Source organism: Cnephaeus nilssonii (assembly GCF_951640355.1).
Source record: "Cnephaeus nilssonii genome assembly, chromosome: 5".
Taxonomy (NCBI): domain Eukaryota; kingdom Metazoa; phylum Chordata; class Mammalia; order Chiroptera; family Vespertilionidae; genus Cnephaeus; species Cnephaeus nilssonii.
The window spans coordinates 72,043,047-72,066,229 of NC_137076.1; the positions used below are offsets into that span (position 1 = coordinate 72,043,047).

General features: G+C 40.8%; 1 protein-coding gene across 8 annotated transcripts in view; it reads left to right on the forward strand.

Annotated features, from left to right (window-relative positions):
• TRRAP (transformation/transcription domain associated protein) overlaps nucleotides 1-23,183 on the forward strand; it is a 122,364-nt gene that overhangs the window by 16,261 nt on the left and 82,920 nt on the right. For 7 of the 8 annotated variants that reach the window (XM_079770444.1, XM_079770448.1, XM_079770449.1 and 4 more), the window contains exons 12-25: nucleotides 476-614; nucleotides 4,043-4,121; nucleotides 5,998-6,232; nucleotides 6,872-7,238; nucleotides 7,327-7,424; nucleotides 8,095-8,289; nucleotides 8,697-8,888; nucleotides 10,971-11,136; nucleotides 13,197-13,453; nucleotides 15,834-16,034; nucleotides 18,134-18,285; nucleotides 20,589-20,788; nucleotides 22,641-22,858; nucleotides 22,981-23,178. In XM_079770444.1, coding sequence (XP_079626570.1) covers nucleotides 476-614; nucleotides 4,043-4,121; nucleotides 5,998-6,232; nucleotides 6,872-7,238; nucleotides 7,327-7,424; nucleotides 8,095-8,289; nucleotides 8,697-8,888; nucleotides 10,971-11,136; nucleotides 13,197-13,453; nucleotides 15,834-16,034; nucleotides 18,134-18,285; nucleotides 20,589-20,788; nucleotides 22,641-22,858; nucleotides 22,981-23,178 — 2,697 coding nt within the window. The remainder of the gene's footprint in view (nucleotides 1-475; nucleotides 615-4,042; nucleotides 4,122-5,997; nucleotides 6,233-6,871; nucleotides 7,239-7,326; nucleotides 7,425-8,094; nucleotides 8,290-8,696; nucleotides 8,889-10,970; nucleotides 11,137-13,196; nucleotides 13,454-15,833; nucleotides 16,035-18,133; nucleotides 18,286-20,588; nucleotides 20,789-22,640; nucleotides 22,859-22,980; nucleotides 23,179-23,183) is intronic. The other variant, XM_079770445.1, reaches the window with a different exon arrangement.

Here is a 23,183-nt window from a genome sequence, read left to right on the forward strand (position 1 = left end):
AAGATGTCTGTAACCCCCTTATATAAAATAAACTGCTATTTATGTTTCTAACCATCCTTCTAGTATGGCAGTATGCACACACAACTATTAAAAATACTTGCTTATTAGGCCTGTTACTTCCTGGGGGTCCTTTGAGCCAAGTTTAGTTTTACTGAATTTTTAAAAAAGTTTATAAATTTTGGATTTTTCTTTTTTTAAAAAATGTATTTTATTGATTTTTTTTACAGAGAGGAAGGGAGAGGGAGAGTTAAAAACACTGATGAGAGAGAAACATTGATCAGCTGCCTCCTACACACCCCCTACTGGGGATGTGCTGGCAACCAAGGTACATGCCCTTGACCGGAATTGCACCTGGGGCCCTTCAGTCTGTAGGCCGACGCTCTATCCACCTAGCCAAACCGGTTAGGGCAATTTTGGGTTTTTCTTAACACCCACCAGTCAATGTAATTGTGTTGTTTTCCTCTTATTTTTACAGGAGTTGGTAACTAAGTACTCTCAGCAAATGGTAAAAGGAATGTTACAGTTACTTTCAAATTGCCCAGCAGAGACTGCACACCTCAGAAAGGAGCTTCTGATTGCTGCAAAGCACATCCTCACGACAGAGCTAAGAAACCGTATGTCTTTTGTCTGGAATTCTGACATGAGTGCCGTCTACATCTTTGGGGGTGGAACTCTGCTGACATTCCATTGTTCTTTTTACATTAAGAGTTTGTTAAGGGAACTTACATAGGAGGTGTGTCTTGGGCAGCAGAAGGCGACATGGATATCCTTCTGATATTTCCTTGTTGTGGGAGTCTTTAGCTCACTCCAATGCTTATATATTTTAGGCTCAACTTGTCCTTTTCTTATTGCTATCTTGAGTTTATTCTTACCCCTTCTTTCTCTGTCTCTCTGCCCCCCTCTCCCTCTCTGTCTTCCTCTCCCTCTGAGCCTGCCACCAGGTCCTCTCTTTATCTTGTCAACAATCTCATAATGAATGTGATGATATCCTCAGCATTGCTTACTTATGTTCCGAGTCTTCCTTGGTACTTTTTTGCTTTCAACTGCATATCTTTAGAAATTGCAAATAGCCATTTGCTCTCAGACTTTACAATATGAGAAGGAAACAATGATTTCTTTCTCCATGCTGTGAAATAATGATTGGTTCTGTTTCAGTGCACAAGACTGATACTTGCTTTTTGCTAATCTGATAATTATACTTTTTCTATCAGTTATTGAATTTTAATTTTTAAATACTTTTTATATTTGATATATTCAAATCATTAGGTTGAAGTTACATCCTAATTGTTTTGTTATGATAGTCATTTCCTCTAGTACTTTTTTCATTATTAAATGCTTTATATGCTTGGAAATTAGAGCATGGGTAAAACTGAGATCAGGCTTCCTTATATAGTTTTTAAGCATGAAAAGAAGGGTACAGTTTGAGTGTTTACACTTGAATTAACACAGTAAAGCTCAGATATTTTTGTGTTATTAAAATACAAATTATAGTGTGCCTCTTGTATGTAGATGTCACTGAAAGGAAGATAGACTTAAACATTATTTTGAAATGTAACACATAGAAAAGTCCACCAAAAATAATATATGATTTCACCAGAAATTATGGGACAAACGTAAGTGCAAGCATCACCCAGGTTGAGAACTTGAGCATTGCCAGTGCTCACAGCCCACTCGCCTTTAGAGCTGACTGCCATTGGAACTTGTCTGGTGGCAACTTCCTTTGCTTTTTGCCTTTCCTATGTGTTCATCTCTGAATATCAAAATAGAAGAATTTTATTTTCTATTTTTATTTTTAAAATAAAAACATTTTAATTGATTTTTAGAGAGAGGAAGGAAGGGGGGGCAGAGAGAGAGAGAGAGAGAGAGAGAGAGAGAGAGAGAGAGAGAGAGAGAGAAACATCAATGTGAGAGAAACATTGATTGGTTGCCTTCCGTATACACCCCAGCTAGGATCAAACCTGCCACCTGGGTATGTGCCCTGACTGGGAATTGAACCATTGACCTTTCCGTGCATAGCATGGTGCTCAACCAGCTGAACCATTCCAGCCAGGGCAAAATAGAAGAATTTTAAAAGAAACATCTTAAATCTACTTAAGTTACTGGGTTGTACCTTGAGAACCATTCTCACAGTAACTTATGGTATTCCTGCCATTTAAGTAAAAGGGTTTTGGAGGTGCGTCTGGGGAGTTTTGTAGCAAGAGGTTTCTACTTGTTGAAGTGCTGATGGATTAAAAAGTCCTCATGCTTTCTATCACGCACAGCCAGGCTCTCTGAGGTCATACAGCTTGGTTTCAGTCTTATGGAACCTGTTCCACAAAGATCAGTTGGTTTCCAATATGCTACTCTCCAGGGATTGATCACATTAGCCTTGTTGAATTCAGCTTTTAGGATACTTTATTTTAAAGCCCTTAGTAGCTCCTGGAGTTAAATAGGTGATAGCATCACATCTCAAAAAAGAGTTTGTTAGAAGAAACATTGAAAGAATCTTGTTAAATATTAACCACATTATTATAAAATGAAAAAAATGTATGTACATAGTTAAATTTTACACATCCACTAACACAGTGGTCAGCAAACTCATTAGTCAACAGAGCCAAGTATCAACAGTACAATGATTGAAATTTCTTTTGAGAGCCAAATTTTTTAAACTTAAACTTCTTCTAACGCCAATTCTTCAAAATAGACTCGTCCAGGCCGTGGTATTTTGTGGAAGAGCCACACTCAAGGGGCCAAAGAGCCGCATGTGGCTCGAGAGCCCCGGTTTGCCGACCACTGCACTAACATTTTCACATAGCCTTAATTTTTTGGCATCTCAGATGGTATCAATTGGTAACACATTTGCTGTAATTCTGAAGAGCAGTAGTTTTAGGAAACCGGATGGTTTAACAAAGTTACCCATTTTCCCAGAGATTCTGGTTCTTGGTCATGAGGGGGATCTGGAAACAAATGCTGTACCACTTAATTTTTTATCCCTTCTCCTTGAACTCATCCCCTAGCCAGCCCTCCAGCATGAGACGTCTGTGCCCTTTGCACCTTTCCCTCTGTGCCTCCTTCCTCTTGGCCACTTCACTGAGGACCGTCCAGGGATGTTCCCTCTGACCTGGGAGGGACTCCCTGTGCTGCTGTGCTTTGTTATTAACAGGAGACATGCACTGTGTCTCGCCAATGTACATATTTCTTTTATATCTTTGACTCTCAGCTTGTTCGCTGGTGAAGAATGTACTTTATTTATTTTTATTATTTATTATTTTTATTTTTTTACAGTGATTTCCCCCCCCCCAAGAATGTAATTTTTTTTTGGTTTATTGAACTGGCCATAATGTCAGGCTTGCTCTAGAATCTGAACGTCCTTTGGATGTTTGTGGCCAGAGTTCCCCAAGGGGCATGTGGAATAGAGGCCTAGAAAATGCAGGTTGCTATCCTGTCTGCATCTCCTCAGAAATGTGAATTGTCCCTGAGTGACCAGTCTTTCTGGTCTTGAGGCCTGCAGGGGAGAGGGAGAAGGGTTGGTGATGGTTCTCTCTACAGGCCTGGAGGAACAGAGGAGCCCCATCAGTTTCTAGTTCGTTTCATCCAGGGAGTTGGGGCCCCTAAACCCATTTCTTTGAGAACACTAAAATTTCCCAGATCTTTGTCATTTATTATTATTTCTCCACGATGACTAACCATAAATGTTTAAGAAGGGTGACTCCAGGGGCATTTAGAAGATACTGCCCCCTTCTCAGACAGGTTTCAGTTGATGGTGGCAGCTTTTAAGGACGAAGGAATGTGCCTCCAGTGAAGTACTGGGGGCGAGTTCTCTACGGGGAGATATGAAGGTCTGTTCTTAGTCTATTCTGACACTGAATGCGGTTCTGACAGCAGATGGCTTATGCAGCTCAGTAAAACCAGTGTGACTAAAATACAGTGTGCATGCTTTCCTCTTCACCCTTTTTAAAATCTGGATTGCTAATTGAGTACAGGTTGGCTACTAAGAAAGTACTGTTATATAATGTATAATTGGTTTAGTTGGTGATATATGCAATGGGCATTTGTGTTCTAGAGTTCATTCCTTGCATGGACAAGCTGTTTGATGAATCCATACTAATTGGTTCAGGATATACTGCTCGAGAGACTCTCAGGTATGAGATTAAACCCACGATATCGGCTGATGAAATGCGAGGGGCGGTGATTCCTGGCACTTTATGCTACGAGCGTTTCAACAAACACTGGCTGTTGGGCCCTCACTCTCATTGAATTTAGAATTGCAGGAATTTTTGAAATGCCTTCAGTTGCTTTTTTGTGCTTTAGCTTAAAGGGAAAAATCAAAATAGTCATTTAGATTTTAACATAGGTATAACTTTTTCTGACTAGCATTCTTTTTTTGTTGTTTTATTTTTGCTTCCTATATAATAAATGAATCTTTTCATTAAAAAGAACATTTTATAACCTACCAAGAAGAAAGAAGGGAAGAAAACTTTTTGGTCCTGTACAAGTAACACAAATAATATTTTGATGTATTTCCTTCTAGTTTTTATTTTAGGCATTTTATAAGACAAATGTAGTTATGATCATGCTTATTGTTTCTCAAAGAGAAAATTAACATTTAGTCATATTTAAAATTTAAAATTAATCAACATTAGTAATTTTTTGGCTTTAATAAGGGAGGTGTGATGGATCTTTTGAAAAACATGCTTTCAATATGATGTAGACTATTCACTGTTTTCTATATTAAAGTTACAAAATAGTAAGACATTCTTTATAACTTGGGGTTGAACCTGTCTGTTGTTGGACATTAGATCATGTCACTGCTGCTGGAAACCCTCCAGTGGCTTTCCGTTGCCATTAGACAAAGACAAAATCCAAACTCTTTTTAAAAAAAAGTATTTTTATATTTCAGAGAGGAAGGGAGAGGGAGTGAGAGATAGAAACATCAATGATGAGAGAGAATCATTGATTGGCTGCCTCCTGCACACCCCACACTGGGGATTGAGCCCACAACGTGTGCATGTGCCCCAACCAGGAATCAAACTGTGACCTCCTGGTTCACAAGTCCACTCTCAACCACTGAGGCAAAACCCAGACTATTGACTGGCATGCAACTCCCGTGGGATTTGGCTCTTCCCTCCCCACTCAAACTGCTGTAGCCATACTGGCCTCTCAGCTCCTTGGCTATTCTAGGCAGTTCCCATTCAGGGCTTTGTCTCCCCTGTTTCCTCCATCTGGAAATGTCCTTAGCTTTTTGCCCTAAGGCTGCTTTTTGACCTTAAGGTCTCAGTGTCAATGTCACCTCAAAGGGACTTTGTTGGGCATCTTATCTTAGAGTGGTTTTCCCACCTGTCTTTCTTACAGTGCTCTTTTCACATCTCCCAAGCACTAATCAATTTATACACTTTATTTCTTTGTGTATTTCCCTTCCTGAAAGTAAGCTTCCTGAGGACAGGGGTTCTATTTATTTTGGTCACTGTGGTATCCCTGGTATCTAGCCCAATATCTGGCAGGTGTCTAATTGTTTAGTGAATAAAAGCACTTTATAATCCAGACATTTGTATCTCTATAAAAAGGCCCCTGTACCGGGTAGGGCAAAAGTAGGTTTTATAGTTGTTCTTATGGAAAGTAATACAATAATGAACAAATCATAATACAAAATAAACTGTTTTACATACTCGCAACTATAAACCTATTTTTGCCCTGCCCTGTATATAAGGTATTAATTGATACATACTATTTATCTTTGAGCAACAAAATCCATTCAGTGCATGATTGAGCTCTTGTTAATTATGTGTGCTAGTGTTACTATGACATGCATGAACTTGGGAAGTAAAGATATAAGCACCAAGATTAGAGTGTCAGTTGTGTAGCTGGGGAAACCGGAACGCTATAAAGTGTGCCCCAAATGTGCTGTCCCAGTGGTGGTGTTCCTGGGCAGGTAGTGGTAGGAAGGGTGGCTTGCCTGTGGGAATGTTGTGGTCCTGTGGGAATGTTGAGATGCACACTAGCAGAGGTCTCTTCCCACAGGCCCCTCGCCTACAGCACTCTGGCTGATCTCGTGCACCACGTTCGTCAGCATCTGCCCCTCAGTGACCTCTCCCTCGCCGTCCAACTCTTTGCCAAGAACATTGATGACGAGTCCTTGCCCAGCAGCATCCAGACCATGTCCTGCAAGCTCCTGCTGAACCTGGTGGACTGCATCCGCTCCAAGAGCGAACAGGAGAGCGGCAACGGGAGAGATGTCCTGATGCGGATGCTGGAGGTACCAGCTCTCCAGATAGGTCCCATGCTCTTTAATCCCACTTGCTGCTGAACTTGTACCAGTGCTTTACTGGCAAGTTTATGGAGCCGCCACTTTGCCAAGTGTGACCATAGGCATTTGATCACTTTGGTTTAAATCCCTGCTCCCCCATTAACTAGTCACGTGTGTGTGAGTGGGATGCTGAACTTCTTCTAACCAGGGATACTCACTGTCGAATAGGATTGTTATGAGAGACAAATAAAATAATACATGAGACCTCTTAGTACAGTACCTGGCAAGGGTCCTGAGACACCATATAGCAAAGTGCTCAGATAGCTGTGAGCATCTCTGGCGAGGTGCCCAATTGGGGATGTGGGTGAGGGGTAAAGTGTGATGCCTGCAGCCAGCGGGCAGTTGTATGGACCATGGAGCAGTCTTGGTCCTGCCTGTTCGGCCAGTCACCAGCTGTCCTGAGCGGGTTCTTCACAGGTGCAGTAAATTACAGGAGAGGAAAGATAGGACACTCTTTTTTTATGCAAAGCAGAATGATTTCAGCAGATGGTTTCAGAGAGTGTTTCTTATCCTGTCTTCTGATAGGGTTGTTGACCATTTTAAAAGTAATAATTTTTGTCTTACCTCTCCACTTTCTCATCCTGTTAGGTTTTTGTTCTCAAATTCCACACCATTGCTCGGTACCAGCTCTCTGCCATTTTTAAGAAGTGCAAGCCTCAGTCAGAACTTGGAGCCGTGGAAGCAGCTCTGCCGGGAGTGCCCGCTGCCCCCACAGCTCCGGGCCCTGCCCCATCCCCAGCCCCCGTTCCCACCCCAGCCCCAGCCCCACCCCCGCCCCCTCCCCCTGCCACCCCTGTGACCCCAGCCCCTATGCCTTCCTTTGAGAAGCAAGGAGAAAAGGACAAGGAGGACAAGCAGACATTTCAAGTTACAGATTGCCGAAGTTTGGTAAAAACCTTGGTCTGTGGTGTCAAGACAATCACGTGGGGCATAACGTCATGTAAAGCGCCTGGTGGTAACTATGCTCTTGAATTATTTAGACGAACAGTGTTTTACAGAGTGGGTTTTATTCACATTGACTTATTATACTATCTCTTTTCCAGAAGCTCAGTTCATTCCTAACAAGCAGTTACAGCCCAAAGAAACTCAGATTTACATAAAACTTGTGAAATATGCAATGCAGGCTTTAGATATTTATCAGGTAAGGCAGTGCTCTTAAGCCAGTCTATTGAGTATGGAAATTACCCCTTAGAATTAGATATGTTAGTGATGGAACAGATCTTGAGAGTTCTGTTATTTTTGGATGGTCTACAGTATTTTTACATCCAAGTTGCTTTTGTTCTGTAGCACAGCATTGCGTTTATGGTGAGAATCCTTATTTATATAAGTGTCAGTGGGTATATTTTTTAGGGGAGGTGGTGTAAATGGAATGTAATAGAAATAAGATTTAAGTTTATTAAATTTGTTCCTTTTTGGAACTCCTAAGAAAATTAAAAAAAAAAAAAATGACTTTCTAGCCCTGACTGGGTTGGAGCGTTGTCCATATACTAAAAAAGGTTGTAGGTCCCCAGTTGGACCCACAACCTTTTTTAGTATATGGACAACGTTTCATATACTATCAATGTTTCTCTCTCCCGCTCCCTCTCCTTCCTCTCTCTCTTTAAAAATCAATAAAAACATCCTCGGGTGAAGTTTAAAAAATTACTTTCTAGAATTAAACTAAGAATAGAGCATTTGAAACATTTCAGAGGGGTATTTATTATCTAATTCAAGTGCTCTGTTTTAAGTATGCAGCTGATCTGATTAGGTGATGGAATATATTCAGAGATGTTTGATTTTAATGCCCATGGTTTGTTTGTTTTCTATGCTAGGTTCAGATAGCAGGAAATGGACAAACATACATTCGAGTAGCAAACTGCCAGACTGTTAGAATGAAGGAAGAGAAGGAGGTGTTGGAACACTTTGCTGGTGTGTTCACAATGATGAATCCCTTAACATTTAAAGAAATCTTTCAAACTACAGTCCCTTATATGGTGGAAAGAATCTCAAAGAATTATGCTCTTCAGGTATAAAACTCCTTTCTTATATTCTTTCAACATACATGAATTCTTGGTACTCTGTTTATTTGGAGGGTTTTCTAAATACTATGTGTAAGAATGTGCATTTAGAGCAAAATTTAGAGAAATATAAAATTTCCCCCCTCAAAATCTCAAGATGCTTTGGACCAGTTTTCATTAGTAGAAATTCAGTATGTGCTAGGTGTAGGCTCTTGGTGTTTGATGGTAAGGATAGAATAACAGATTAAGTACTTGAACTGTTCCACTTAAGGCTCAGTAAATCTGTTTCATTTTTTTCTTTTGGTGAGTAATTAATTTCTTGGGGTGTCTGATTTTGTGTTTTTGGAGTATATTTCTCTTAAAACTGCTTTGGGGAAGGAATTATTTTTTGTCACCCTTTTTTCTTGTTTTGATAGATTGTTGCCAATTCCTTCTTGGCAAATCCTACTACCTCTGCTCTGTTTGCTACAATTCTGGTGGAATATCTCCTTGATCGCCTGCCAGAAATGGGCTCCAACGTGGAGCTCTCCAACCTGTACCTCAAGCTGTTTAAATTGGTCTTTGGCTCAGTCTCCCTCTTTGCAGCTGAAAATGAACAAATGCTAAAGGTAAAGCTTATTTAGATTCAAGTAGTACTTTGTTTTAGGGTTTGTTATTGCTTAAGTCTTGTTTTCACTTTTGAACAAAAACCGGAATGGCTCTTTTTATATTTGTGAAGTGCTCTTTGAGTTAAAATATTTGCAACAAGTAAGGGCCAAGTATGGAAAACATTCCATTTATTTCTAAGCAGAGCTTAATTTATCTGGTGTTTTAAAATGAAAATTTCATAACTCGTATGGTAGGCAGTGGGTTATCATTAATATTATTGCTACCACTAGTTTTCTTTTTTAAATTCAGTTTCTTTTTCTGGTTTACACAAGTAAAATTAGAAGCACATTATCCTTATTTTAAAAATTAAGTGATGCAAAAGATTATAGAAGGGAAAAATGTCTTCACTTACCTCTCAAATCTGATGAGATATATCAGCCATTTTCCACTTTAACTTTGTTGTGTGTTCATATTCTCTGTGACAATACATATACATTCCTGAATGGAATGTTTAGATCAAGAATTCTAACCATTTGTCTTCCTTAATTCAGATCATCTTGGAGGAATGTATCTCCAACATTTTTATAGATGACTAATCTTGTATAATTTGATCTTATCAGTTGTTTGAATCTAGAAAAGGGGTAGAAACAAACTCGTGGTTAAGTCACCCTTTAAAAGTGGCAGATGACAGAACAAAAACTTTGTAAACATTCACTTCCACTTAGGGCAAAATTTTAATTCCTATAGAAAGTTGAATGTTATCACCAGTTGAGTCTGAAGAGAGATGGGGAAAATTTGAAGCTGTAAATAAGATCCTTTTTTTTTTCTAGAGTAAAAGTACAGATAATGATAAAAAGCAGCAGTAATCTGTGCTTTTATGTGATTGTTTTCTTAGTCTTTTTCAGTTATATAGTAATCTGTTAACAACCTTAACATTACTTTTCTGTCACTATGGAAGAAAAATACTTGATTTAAAAAAAGTACTTAATTGTAATGTGTCCAAATAAATTGGTATCGTCAAATAATTCAATTTTTGCTGACATTAGATATAACTATACAGAATGACAATAAAAACAAAACCTAATGGGGGGAAAAAAGACTAATGGGAAGATGTTCAAGAAAAATTTTGAAATCACAAATTCATAAAACTTTTCATCTAGAGAACATATTTATTCTGTAAAATAAATATGCCATATACAGTAACAAGTTTGGAATTGTATTAGTGATTATATCAACAGTTTACAGTTCACAGTTCACTTTAAATATACCTGCAAGAAAGTATCATGTTAAATTTAACCTGTCACATGTCAAAACTAGGATTTGAAGTACACAATAAAAAACCCAATCTGGGTTAAAATGTTAACTAAAGGTACTGTAAGCTAATAAAGTGCTTTTTTATTAAAGAAATACCCATTTCTCCATCAAGTCTTCCAAAACCTTATCATAAATGTCTTTAGAGGCTCTTCCAAACTTTACATATTTGATTGATAAGGGAAGTTTAGTTCCTTTAGATTACTTGTTGCATTTTTTTAATTTTTGTTTTATTTTTTAAAAATATATTTTATTGATTTTTTACAGAGAGGAAGGGAGAGGGATAGAGAGTTAGAAACATTGATGAGAGAGAAACATCGACCAGCTGCCTCTTGCACACCTCCCACTGGGGATGTGCCCGCAACCAATGTACATGCCCTTAACCGGAATCGAACCTGGGACCCCCCAGTCCTCAGACTGACGCTCCATCCACTGAGCCAAACCAGTTTCAGCTACTTGTTGCATTTAGATTGTCATAGGAAACAGGCTTCTTTCATCTTGTTTGATTACTTAGTCTTATACATGAGTGACTATATTCATGAGGACTGCAGAGCTGACAGATAGGAACCTATTAAATGCTTCTTTCACACCCAAACTGGTAGAAACCAACATATATTTTAAGAGAAATTTGAGTCAAATAAAAGTTGGCAACTTCTTGTTTTGTTTTTCAACAAATTTATAAGAATGACCTTCCATTCCTGTCTGATTGCAATGAATGTTTAGCACAGTTCTTGAGGATGTGGGTGCGCCTCATTTAGAGCCTACTAACCTGCCTTTTCTCTATCCTGCAGCCCCACCTGCACAAGATTGTGAACAGCTCCATGGAGCTCGCACAGACTGCCAAAGAGCCCTACAACTACTTCCTGCTGCTTCGGGCCCTGTTCCGCTCTATTGGGGGTGGCAGCCATGATCTCCTGTATCAGGAATTTTTGCCTCTTCTTCCAAACCTCTTGCAAGGTCAGAGCAATGATTTTGGTTGACTTTTAGCCTTGTGTGCGTGCCTGGTCTGACTGCCCTTGGTTGCTGGGGTTCATCCTCTGTACCCATCGAAGGTCATGGTGAGGAGATAATGTATGTCCCCCACAGAGAGGGAGAGGAAGAGGGAGAGAGAATGAGAATGAGGCCCTTCAGTCCCCGTGTTCACTCTCTTTAAAGTCAGTGGGACTTTGAAAGGAGCGCCCCCCTCCCCATTCAGTTCTGGTTTCTCCCTCTACACTCAGAGTTGAATGAGAGTTGGAAGGTTTTAGTTTCCTCAGTTAGGACTTGGTTGTATTTTTATAGCATTTGGTAAGCCAGTCTAGAAAGTTGTTTCTTGCGGTTTTGTAAGATCAGGAATCCCTAGATTTGAAAGAGAATCAGAATAAGAAGGGAAAACTAGTTATAAAGCTGATTTATAAGTTTATATTTTTATTTAGTTGCTAATTTACACAACCAGAATTCAATAATCTATATATATAAAAGGCTAAGCGACCATCTGACTGGCCGGTAGGTATGAAGCGCACTGACCACCAGGGGGCAGATGCTCAACGCAGCAACTTTGCAGAGTGCCCTCTCGCACTCTGGGACCACTCGGGGGATATCAGAGAGCCGGTTTCAGCCTGATCCCCACAGGCCAGGTCCCCACAGGCCAGGCTGAGGGATGCCACCTGCCGGAGGGACACCTGCTCACTCCATAGATGCCCTTCGAGCCTCAGTGCCGCCCCAGGTGCGGCTAGCCAGAGAGGGACTGCAGGAGGTTGGCTCCAGGGCGTGTCCAGCCCCTCTGGCCGAGTTCCACCCCACTGGCCACCTCCTAATTAATTTCCTTTCAGTGTGCATGAATCCGTGCACTGTGTCACTAGTTCCTGTATAATTAGAAATGCTTTCAAAATATAGAGCTAAAGAGGATCTATCTTGAGTCCATCCAATGTTTATGGGTGTGAACTGATTAGAAACACTACCCTAGGAATTTGTATTTTTGTAAGTGTGTAAGTGTGAGCTCCTGGCATCTTAGCAAGGGATTAAATCTATATTTTCTTTGTAAATTCTTTAAAGAGAAGCCATTTACAACATTGTATACCCAGAAGTTGACTGGGAAATACGCATTTGGATGTTGAATGTTACATGGTCATAAGTCCACCAGGCGAAGTGCTTAACCATAATCAGGCTCATTTGCTCGTATTTAAACCCATCTCCGGTCATTCCTTTTTTTTTTTTTTTTTTCGGTCATTCCTTAACCTGAGCCCTCTGCTCTGATCAGTCTGATTTCTTCCTGCACACTCTCTGCTGTCCCCAAGCTCATCTCTCCCTACCCTGTTTTGTTCACGTGGATCTCCTTCTGGAGACTTTCCCTCTTTTTATCCTCCTCCTCCTCCCCTATGATGCCTTCTCTGTCAACTCTTCACTGAGCTCTCTTCAACCTGCAGTACCTGGATGCGCCTTATGTTGGGTCTGCTGAGTCACATGCTTTTCTCTTTCTAGCTTGCCTCTAAGTGCTCTGAGCCAGTCTTGACCTGACTTGTGTCAGTTAGGAAGGAGCTCAGTAAATACTTGGTTACCCTCATGGAGAGTGGGGAGGTTGATTTTATAAGAAGGAGGCTCCTCTCTATAAGAAACAAAAGTGGATTTTTTGAAAAATATTTATATTTTAGAGCATAAACATCAACTGACCTACTGGAAACTTGAGATGAATGTGTCATATCAGAAGTCTGTGTCTTTAGATTGGGCTTATTAATAGTGTAACATTTTTAAAAGGTTGATGTGTAATATATTACAAGAGCATAATATAATTATAACTTAGTATATAATAATTATATGCAGCTTACTGTTGTTACTGTGACTAGCACAGACAAAGGGGATTGTGGATGCAGTTATAGAATAGGTTCAGCTAATTAATACAGTAGCTTATAAGGCATAATAAGTCTTCCTATCATCACATTGATGTATATAATAAAAAGTGTACCAGTTATTTTGTACAGTTAGCTTTGGCCTGTGTCTGGATGGTAACTTCACCTCTGACTGTCCCACACCATTATTAGGGCTGAACATGTTGCAGAGCGGCCTGCATAAGCAGCACATGAAGGATCTGTTCGTGGAGCTGTGTCTCACGGTACCTGTACGGCTGAGCTCTCTTTTGCCATATTTGCCCATGTTAATGGATCCCTTAGTGTCTGCTCTCAATGGCTCTCAGACGTTGGTCAGCCAAGGCCTGAGGACTCTGGAGTTGTGTGTGGACAACCTACAGCCCGATTTCCTGTATGACCACATTCAGCCAGTACGCGCAGAGCTCATGCAGGTAAGTCTGGTTTTCCTAAGTGCCAGCAGAGGGCGCTAGGTGCTCACGTTAGTTCTTACTGAAGATTTAGGCCATCCGGCAGTGACGGGCCTCTGTTGAGCTCTCCATGCTCTGTGGTGGACTGTCTGCAGGATGAAGTGGTTTTCAACTTACTTTGTACACCTTCTGGCTTATGACAATATGTAAAGAAATACTGTAAGTGTTGAGTGACTATTTGTTTCGCAGTACTGCCCTTTTTTTGGAGGCTTTTACAGGTGTCATGTTCATTTAGTTGGTGACTTACAAAGGCAGGTGTTATGGTCACTGTTGCTTCCAGGAGATCCTTTCTTTATTCACAAAAGATCTTGAGCTACACAGTACAGAGATGCAGATTACTAAGGGGGGAAAGCATAGCTGTCTGCAATCATTTTATATGTAGACTAGAGCCCTGGTGCACGCAATTCGTGCACTTGGGGGGTTCCCTCAGCCCGGCCTGTGCCCTCTCGCAGTCCAGGAGCCCTTGGGGGATGTGTGACTGATGGCTTAGGCCTGCTCTCCTGCCACGGAGGCAGGAGAGGCTCCCGCCATTGCCACTGCATTTGCCAGCTGTGAGTCTGGCTTCTGGCTGAGCGGAGCTCCCCCTGTAGGAGCGCACTGACCACCAGGGGGCAGCTCCTGCATTGAGCGTCTGCCCTCTGGTGGTCAGTGCACGTCATAGCAACCTGTCGTTCTGCCATTAGGTCGATTTACATATTAGCCTTTTATTATATAGGATATTTTTAACAGTCTTAAAATTTTTTAATGTAACTGATTTGTTTTTAGAGAGAGGGAGGGAGGGAGAGAGAGAGAGAGAGAGAGAAAGAAACATCGATTAGTTTCCTTCTACATGTGCCTCGACCAGGGATCAAACCCGAAATTTGGATATGTACCCTGATCAGGAATGAACCCACAACCTTTTGGTGTACGGGTTAACACTCCAACCAACTGAGCCACACTGGCCAGGCAACATTTTGTATTTTTTGTTCATTAGAGTTCATATGTCAGATACCAGGTTTTTCCTTCATGTTTTGCTGCTATTATTGATTTGTAATGTGGTTGGTAATTGTTAGAGGTTTAGGCTACCTGTTACTTACTCATGTGCCCCATTAGCATAGAGTATTTGACCCCACACTGGGATCAGAATTCTGACAGCTTTATATGATGGGGACTCAGTAACCCCTAAAGGACAGAAGTCTTTGGGCAGAATAGATTGGAGATGGCAACTTGGAAGAACTGACCCAAGCGTGGGCGAGCACCATGTGGGAGGAGGAGGCAGGGAGGAGTTCCCCAGCCTCTTGCCATTCTGTGAGGCAGACAGCCTTAGGGAAAGACAGGGTCCAGCCTGCTTTTGGAGGCGCAGTAACCGATCCACTAGTCAAGTGGGATAAGCTGTCTCACTTTAGCTCCATCAACCAGCTAAGTCTACATGAGTATTTGGAGATCAGAAGCACAGAAGCACTCATTCCCACTGCCTGCCTCTCCTGGGGAGTAAAGCAGAGGTCACTTCTGAAGATAAGTGGGCTAGGTAGAAGGGATAGAGGAGAGGGGACAACACCTCTCAGCAGTCATTAAGGAGAAACCTCTTTGGACCTATAGGTACATAAGAGATAATGGAATTTTGCTTTAGAGCAAAGTACCAAAATTTTCTGTTGATTATTGCTTGACACTAATATTGGACATTGTTTCAGAAGGTGATTTAAGAAATAAACTTTAATAATGAGCTATGATAATTTTCAAGATAGGATAATTTAGCTGGGAAAATGGAAAATGGACAGTTTTGGCGAACAGTTGAGTGTGTGTGTACAAGGTACACATTATTTATTCTTCCTGTAATGCAGGTCCCAACATGATCCACATTTTCTCCCTTTGCCATCCTTCCTAATGTATGAGATAATTTAAATATATGAGATGATTTATATATCATGTTTTGAAGTTATAAAACCTAATAGAAGTAAAAATCTGAGAACTTGCCATCTAACCCCAGGATGAGAACTTACCAGTAAACCACATTTCTCTCTCTGCTCCTCCCAATCCCATTTTGTAAAGATGCCTAAGCTATATATTGCTCAGTTTTCTTGCTTTTGAGCTCTGCAGTATTTACTATATGCTACCATTTTTGCTTCAGGAGCATGGAAGAATGTTTATATTTGTCTATGCATTTGTGTAAAGACATAAACTTTTTCTGAAAGAATACACAAGATCAATAACATTGGTTTCCCCCAAGAGGGGAATTTGTGTGTTTGGGGGAAAGAGAAGGAAGAAATTTTGCTGTATAGTCTTTTGTAACTTTTGGGCTTTAATTTATGAGCAATGTGAATGCATTACCTTGAAAGGATTTTAATGAAAGTGTGTTGATTTCTAGGCTTTATGGCGCACTTTACGTAATCCTGCTGATAGCATTTCTCATGTAGCCTATCGTGTACTTGGTAAATTTGGTGGCAGTAACAGGAAGATGTTAAAGGAATCTCAGAAGCTGCACTATGTTTTGACTGAAGTTCAAGGCCCCAGTATTACAGTGGAGTTTTCCGATTGTAAAGCATCTCTTCAGCTTCCAATGGAGAAGGTAAATTTGGAAGTCTCTGGGTGCTTCTTAATCCTAATAATAAAAGCCTAATATGCTAAATGTCCAGTCATCCAGTCGTCCAATCAATCAAAGCGTAATATGCTAATGGTATGCTAAGACCACTCAACCGCTCGCTATGACATGCACTGAACACCAGGGGGCAGACAGTTGACCGGTTGACAAGTTGCTATAATGTGCACTGTCCACCAGGTGGCAAACACTCTGACTGGTAGGTTAGCTTGCTGCTGGGGTCTGGCCGATTGGGACTAAGTGAGAAGGGCAGGACACTCCCTGGAGCCCTCCTGCGGTCCCTCCTCGGCTGGCCAACCTCCTGTGTCCCCCACTGGCCCCGATCATGCACCGGTGGTGTCCCTTGGCCTGGCCTGCGCCCTCTCGCAATTTGGGCTGAGGGACAACACCCCATATCCCCCCAGTGCACGAATTTTGTGCACTGGGCCTCTAGTGATACTATAAGTTTCTTTTTAAGAATTCCTATTTGAAAATATGTGAATAAAACATGTACTTTTTTATGTGAGGGAATTTCTAACTTGAAGAAGAATGAGATTTATTTGGAGACCAGATAAGTGGGTGAGGGAGCTTTCATACCACCAGGAGGCCAGTGGAGGGGTGTTACCCCTGAGGCTTTGGACCCTTGAGCAGGTCCATCTTTCCTGAGGGACCAGAAGGTGATGCCCTGCCCACCTGGCCCTGGAACTTAGTGGTTTTTTTAAAAAAATGTTTTTATTTATTTCAGAGAGAGGAAGGGGGAGAGAGAGAGGGATAGAAACATCAATGATGAGAGAGAATCATTGATAGGCGGCCTCCTGCACACCCCCTACTGGGTATGTGCCCTGACTGGGAATTGAATCCGCCACCTTTTGGTGTACGGGATGGTGTGCCCCCAACTGAGCCACACCAGCTAGGGCGGGAGAAACCAGGTTTTGAAGATAGGCTTCCACAGTCCTCCTGGACCTTTATGGAAACTTTATGGTGCTTGTGGAGCTCCTTTCCCAGCAGCAGCATCCTCAGGGCCATGGCATGCCCAGTGAGCCGAAGGAGTCGACTAGGCAAAGGGACTGAGCAGCGAGGCCAACCCCAGGGCCAGTAAATTTCCGTTAAAACAGTCATTTACTTTTTTTAGTGGGTAATTGGCTCATAGCTTACATTGATCCTTAAAAATTAAAATTTCTAAAGTTATCCTCACATGATTTATTACCTATTAATGACCAGATTAGAGGCAGTAGGAGAAACGACAGTTCTGCTGTGCCCCAGAAGACTCAGACACACGTCTGTGGTGATGTGGTGAGAAGCTGTATCACACTGAGCGGCCCTGTGTGCTTTGTCGCCTGGAGGAGTGCAGGGCTCTGTCCCTGTCGGCTCCTTTTCTGGCTCCTCACACAGAGCCTGGATAAATGTTTAATCTTCGATACAGATTAGTTCTTTGGTATATATGTATATAATTATCATTAACTTAATATCTTAGCTGTTAAAGGCTTCAAATTATTTTTCTGTGTGATTGTGCCTCCCCTGCCTTTCTGGTCAATTTCATTGAAATGAAAAGGATAAAAATATGAGTGTAGCTATATAGGTGTTCTGAAAAAAAGAAAAAAAAAGATGTAAACCTTTTCCTCTTTTAAAGAGGAATTTAGTGAAAACTTAGGAAAGTTGTTTTTTAGTTTTGAACTTAGACACAGGAAAGTCTGTGGTCTGCAGAAAGTTCATTATTCTCTTGAGGACCTTGATAAGTTTGTAGATGACCCAGTGTCTAGTTTAATCCAGCAAATCTACCACAAGTACTCTTATGGGCTCATTTAATTTCTGGAATCTCCCATTGCCTGTTTAAGCACAAAATTAGTAAACTCCATTTTACATTTTAATTTGAACTGTGCAGTTCCTTATTCATAATACTTTCATCTCCTTCTCTGGAGGTCTTACACAGGGAGTACTTGCTACCCTGTGTAGGTCCCACTCTGCTCACTTCAAGAGAAAAAAATATGCATTAAGATTCTTTTGGGTGTTGCAAATACTTTCAGTGAAAGCCTTTCAAGGACATGTAACTTGGTACCAACTATAGTTTTTGTGTTTATTTGTTGTCATAGGCCATTGAAACCGCTCTGGACTGCCTGAAAAGTGCCAACACTGAGCCCTACTACCGGAGGCAGGCGTGGGAAGTGATCAAGTGCTTCCTGGTGGCAATGATGAGTCTAGAGGACAACAAACATGCTCTCTACCAGCTCCTTGCACACCCTAAGTATGTCGGTAATTTAATTCTCTGCAATTGGATATACCTTGCTTCAGGAATAAGGGTTGGAGAGGACCTTCAAGATTTCTTAATGTTATGAGCATGTTCCTTCTAGTTAGAAAAACGACAGTGCCACTTACTGGGGTGTTGGGGACTTTGAGAAGAGCAGGTTGGGAAAGATACTGGGAATCAGATGTCTGTTCTGGGCACCTTGACCATAGTGGCATTTTAAGGTGCATTATCATGACCTGGAAAAAGAGCTGAGAAGACTTTCAGGTGTGGAGTAGGGAGCAGCATGACCACTCTCTTCACTCTGTTTGGAGGTGTTGGACATGGTAATGAGGGCCTTCGAGTATTTTATTAGCTTCAGCCTCAGAACCAGAGAGAATGTGAAAAATTGGAGGTGGATTTCTTATAGGAAAAAAGTTCTATTATTTGGAGCTGTTTAAGTTTAGAAGAAACTAATAATTTAACCAATATTGATGACTGTTTCTTATCTTTGTGTTTGATGTCTGCTTCCTGACTCTGCCTGCTTGGGTTTTAGTTAGTCTCATATAATTGACAGTAAATGCTTTATCAGTAAACTCAGTAGCCCTGTTTGATTCTGTATCCATGGTGATTTAAAAAATTTTTTAAATAATTTTATTTACTTATACACTTTTTTTTTAGTAAACACATTTTCATTCTTCTTAGATAAAATATCTAATGAGAGTAATAATAAATGGTGTGAATTTTAATGTATAACAGGTGTATAGCTACATTTAAGTAATAGCTTTTTTCATCGCTATTTGATCAATGATGGAGTTACTTCTTAGATTTTGGCTTATCTATATACATAAAAGGCTAAGTGACCGACGGGACATCAGTCCAACCATCCGACTTACCGACTGGTACATATGTCGCGCACTGGCAATTTAAAAATAGACATTAACTCGTGCATGTGTGATACATATAAAGCTCTTGGAGTGGATATTATTGAAATCCCCCATGAAATGATTTGTAATGGACCTATTACTGAAGTTACCTTTGGAAATAGTATATCTATAGCTAATATTAAAAATATATCTAAACATGTGATTCTTTGTCCTAAAAATGAGCACAGTCATAAATTAAATGAAATTTTGGATATACTCGATGGAGATTTTCACACCTACCGTATTTTCCGGAGTATTAGACGACTGGGCGTATAGAAGATTTTCCTGGGTTAAAAAGTCAACTTATACGCGGGAAAATACAGTATTTGAGTGATGATTCTATCGATTCAACAGATGATGCCGAAAAGGAAAATTTTGCCATCGAGTTTCTTAATAGTATTACTCCTTTGGGAATGCTGTATCATAAATTAAAATTGAAAGTAGGTGCAATCATCATGCTACTGAGAAATCTTAATAGTAAATGGGGTCTTTGTAATGGTACTAGATTTATTATCAAAAGATTGCAACCTAACATAATCGAAGCTGAAGTATTAACAGGATCAATGGAAGGAGAGGTTCTAATTCCAAGAATTTATTTGTTCCCGCCTGACACTGGCCTCCCATTTAAATTAATTCGAAGACAGTTTCCCGTGATGCCAGCATTTGCAATGACTATTAATAAATCACAAGGACAAACTCTAGACAGAGTAGGAATATTCCTACCTGAACCCATTTTCAGACATGGTCAGTTATATGTTGCTTTCTCTCGAGTTCGAAGAGCATGAGACGTTAAAGTTGTAAATACTTCATCACAAGGGAAATTATGCAAGCACTCTGAAAGTGTTTTTACTCTTAATGTGGTGTACAAGGAGATATTAGAATAAGTTTAATCAGTTTATCAGTCATTGTTTTTATCAGTGTTGTTATATCATGTTTTTGTTTATTAATCAATTTATATATTTTCATACACATTTTACTAATTTTCTTTCATCTCTGACACTTCTATTATAGAGAAAGGGTGAATAGCGATATTAAAATATTTCTTCTAATTAATTTCCTTTCAATGTGCACAAATCTTTGCACCGGGCCACTAGTTTAATTATAAAAGATAAATTCAAACATCAACCTAAAATGAAATATTATAAAAAATTGAATCTGCTGCCCTTTTGTAATTTCCCTCTGATCCATTGCCTTTGCTCCTATCAGGTAGAACATATTTGGTGTCTCTTGAATCATTAGTCATAAGTGTTCATACTGAAATTAAAGCAGAGAAATTAATTCACTCGGTCCTACCTGAATGAGGAAGGAGGGCAGGTTAAAATAAAAAAATTAAGTCATGGTGAAGCCATCAGTTCAGGACTTCGGTGTTGTGATGGTGGATTAAATTTTGTCTTCCAGCTTTACAGAAAAGACCATACCTAATGTCATCATATCACATCGCTACAAAGCACAAGACACTCCAGCTCGGAAGACATTTGAGCAGGCTCTGACCGGGGCTTTCATGTCTGCAGTCATTAAAGATCTTCGGCCCAGCGCCCTGCCCTTTGTAGCCAGCCTGATCCGCCACTACACAATGGTGGCAGTTGCCCAGCAGTGTGGTGAGTGGGGCCAAGGAACTGGTTATTTGACTTCAAAAACGTGGTCAGGACATGGTGGAGTTTCAGAGAAGCTGAGGTTGGCTGATTGATTTTTGGCCTTTGTTTTCTAATTTTCCACTTAAGCACATTGAGAAAGATCATTGGTATTTCAGCGATGGGTGCTGTATTGTGAAAATTGTTTCCAAGTGTTAGCTATAAAATACACTCAGTATTTTGGCCCTTTGTTTTTTATGAAAAATGGGGGTTGAATAGTCTTGGATGTGTCAAACAGAGCAGTTTGCAGCTACACTTACTGCTGGCCTTCTTCCATGTGTTTTCCACCGTCGCCTGTCTGCTCTTAGCCAGCTCCTTGAAGGCTCCCTTGCAGTGCTCATCTCTGCTCCTGGCATGGTCCTCTCTCCTCCACGCTCTTCTCTCTGCCTGGAATAGCTACGTGCTGCTGCTGCAGGGTTCTCAGGCTCTGGGTGTGAAGGACAGATTTTGTCTCCTTGGTTTTATTTTTAAGCCACTGCAGACTGGTGCTTTGGTAAAAGTCAGTAGGACTGTCAGGGCTTCCCGGTGCCACATAAATTTCTGAACACTTACTCCCAACTTGTGTACCTCCTCCCAGCCTAGTGCTGGCCAGTGGACTCCCTTGAGGAGCACTGCACTCGGGCATGTCCTCAGAGCCCTCACCCTGGAGAACGATAATGGGCTTTCTGGAGCGCTGTAGACCATGTGGGACTTCCCCTCCCAACTCTTCTTGGCCTGTACAGTTTAGCACTTGGATTGTTTCTCAGTGTTTCCTCTGTGTTAACGTTAACTTTCCAGCAGACCTGTAAGCCTTTTGATAATTCCCAACTTGCTGGTCCTAGGTACCTGTGAGGCATTAATTAATAGTTGCTGGCAGATTGTTCTTTGTGTGTATGTTGGGTGTCATAGCTGGGTGCTGTTGCTTTTCTTTCTTTTTTTTTTTTTTTGTGAGCTGTTGCTTTTGATTGTTATTTGTTATTTGTATGTCAGGAATGTACAGAGGGTACCCCATAGTCATTACAATGCTCTGCCCTTTGGCCTGTTTAATGACTTTTTAAAAAGAAGATACTTGATTGTGGTTCTCTCTCTCTCTCTCTCTCTCTCTTTTTTTTTTTAAGTTGGCCATGAGAATATTTTAGGAGAAAGAGAAACTATTGAACTCTTTGCACTCGCTTGCTTTTTTCTCGATTCCTTTATTCTACTCGGGACTTAATTTTTTAAATACCCCAGATTTTACAAAGCGTGGCAGTAGAATAAAAAACTGGAGTTTCTTTTCATACAAACTTATTTATTTGGATTTTTTGATATTTCAAATTATTGATACATTCAAAGAGTAATTTTAATCACATCCGAGTGCAAAAGGTTAAAAAAATTTTTAAATTGATTTCAGAGTGGAAAGGAGAGGGGGAGAGAGAGAGAGAGAAAAATCACTGATGAGAGAAAACCATTGATCAGCTTCCTCCTGCACACCCCTACTGGGGATTGAGCCTGCAACCCGGGCATGTGCCCTTGACTGGAATTGAACCTGGGACCCTTCATTCCATAGGCCGATGCTCTATCCATTGAGCCAACCCAGCGAGTGGTTCTCACTTTAAATTAATACATTTTTGACTTATGATTGAGGAAAAATGAAAGTAATACAGTGTATAATGGAAAACATTCAGAAAAATAACCTTAGTGTAAATCAGACTCCTTAGTTTAAAAATATTAACAGAAGTTGGTCTAAAGTATTAAGTTCCTAACCTCAAAGAAAAGAAAAGGAGGTATTTTTGCACTTGGAGGGACAAGAATGTTGGTAGCGGACCCTCTTTTCTCTCATGCGCCCTATGCTCTCCTCCAGGTCCTTTCTTGCTGCCTTGCTACCAGGTGGGCAGCCAGCCCAGCACAGCCATGTTTCACAGTGAAGAAAACGGGTCAAAAGGAATGGATCCATTGGTTCTCATTGACGCCATAGCTATATGTATGGCATATGAAGAAAAGGAACTTTGCAAGATTGGAGAGGTGGCTCTCGCTGTGATATTTGATGTTGCAAGTATCATCCTGGGCTCAAAGGAGAGGGTAAGGCTGGATTGAGGAGTGTCTCCTATTTGTGGGGTTTGTACCTGAGGGTGTCATTCTAGAAACTGGTAGTTTAAGAATTGCAGTAACACATTAAGGTTTGTGTTTGTTTTTCTCTCCAGGCATGCCAGCTGCCTCTGTTTTCTTACATCGTGGAGCGCTTGTGTGCGTGTTGTTATGAGCAGGCCTGGTATGCAAAGTTGGGGGGTGTGGTGTCCATTAAATTTCTCATGGAGCGGCTGCCTCTCACTTGGGTTCTCCAGAACCAGCAGACATTCCTCAAAGCGCTTCTCTTTGTCATGATGGACTTAACTGGAGAGGTAGG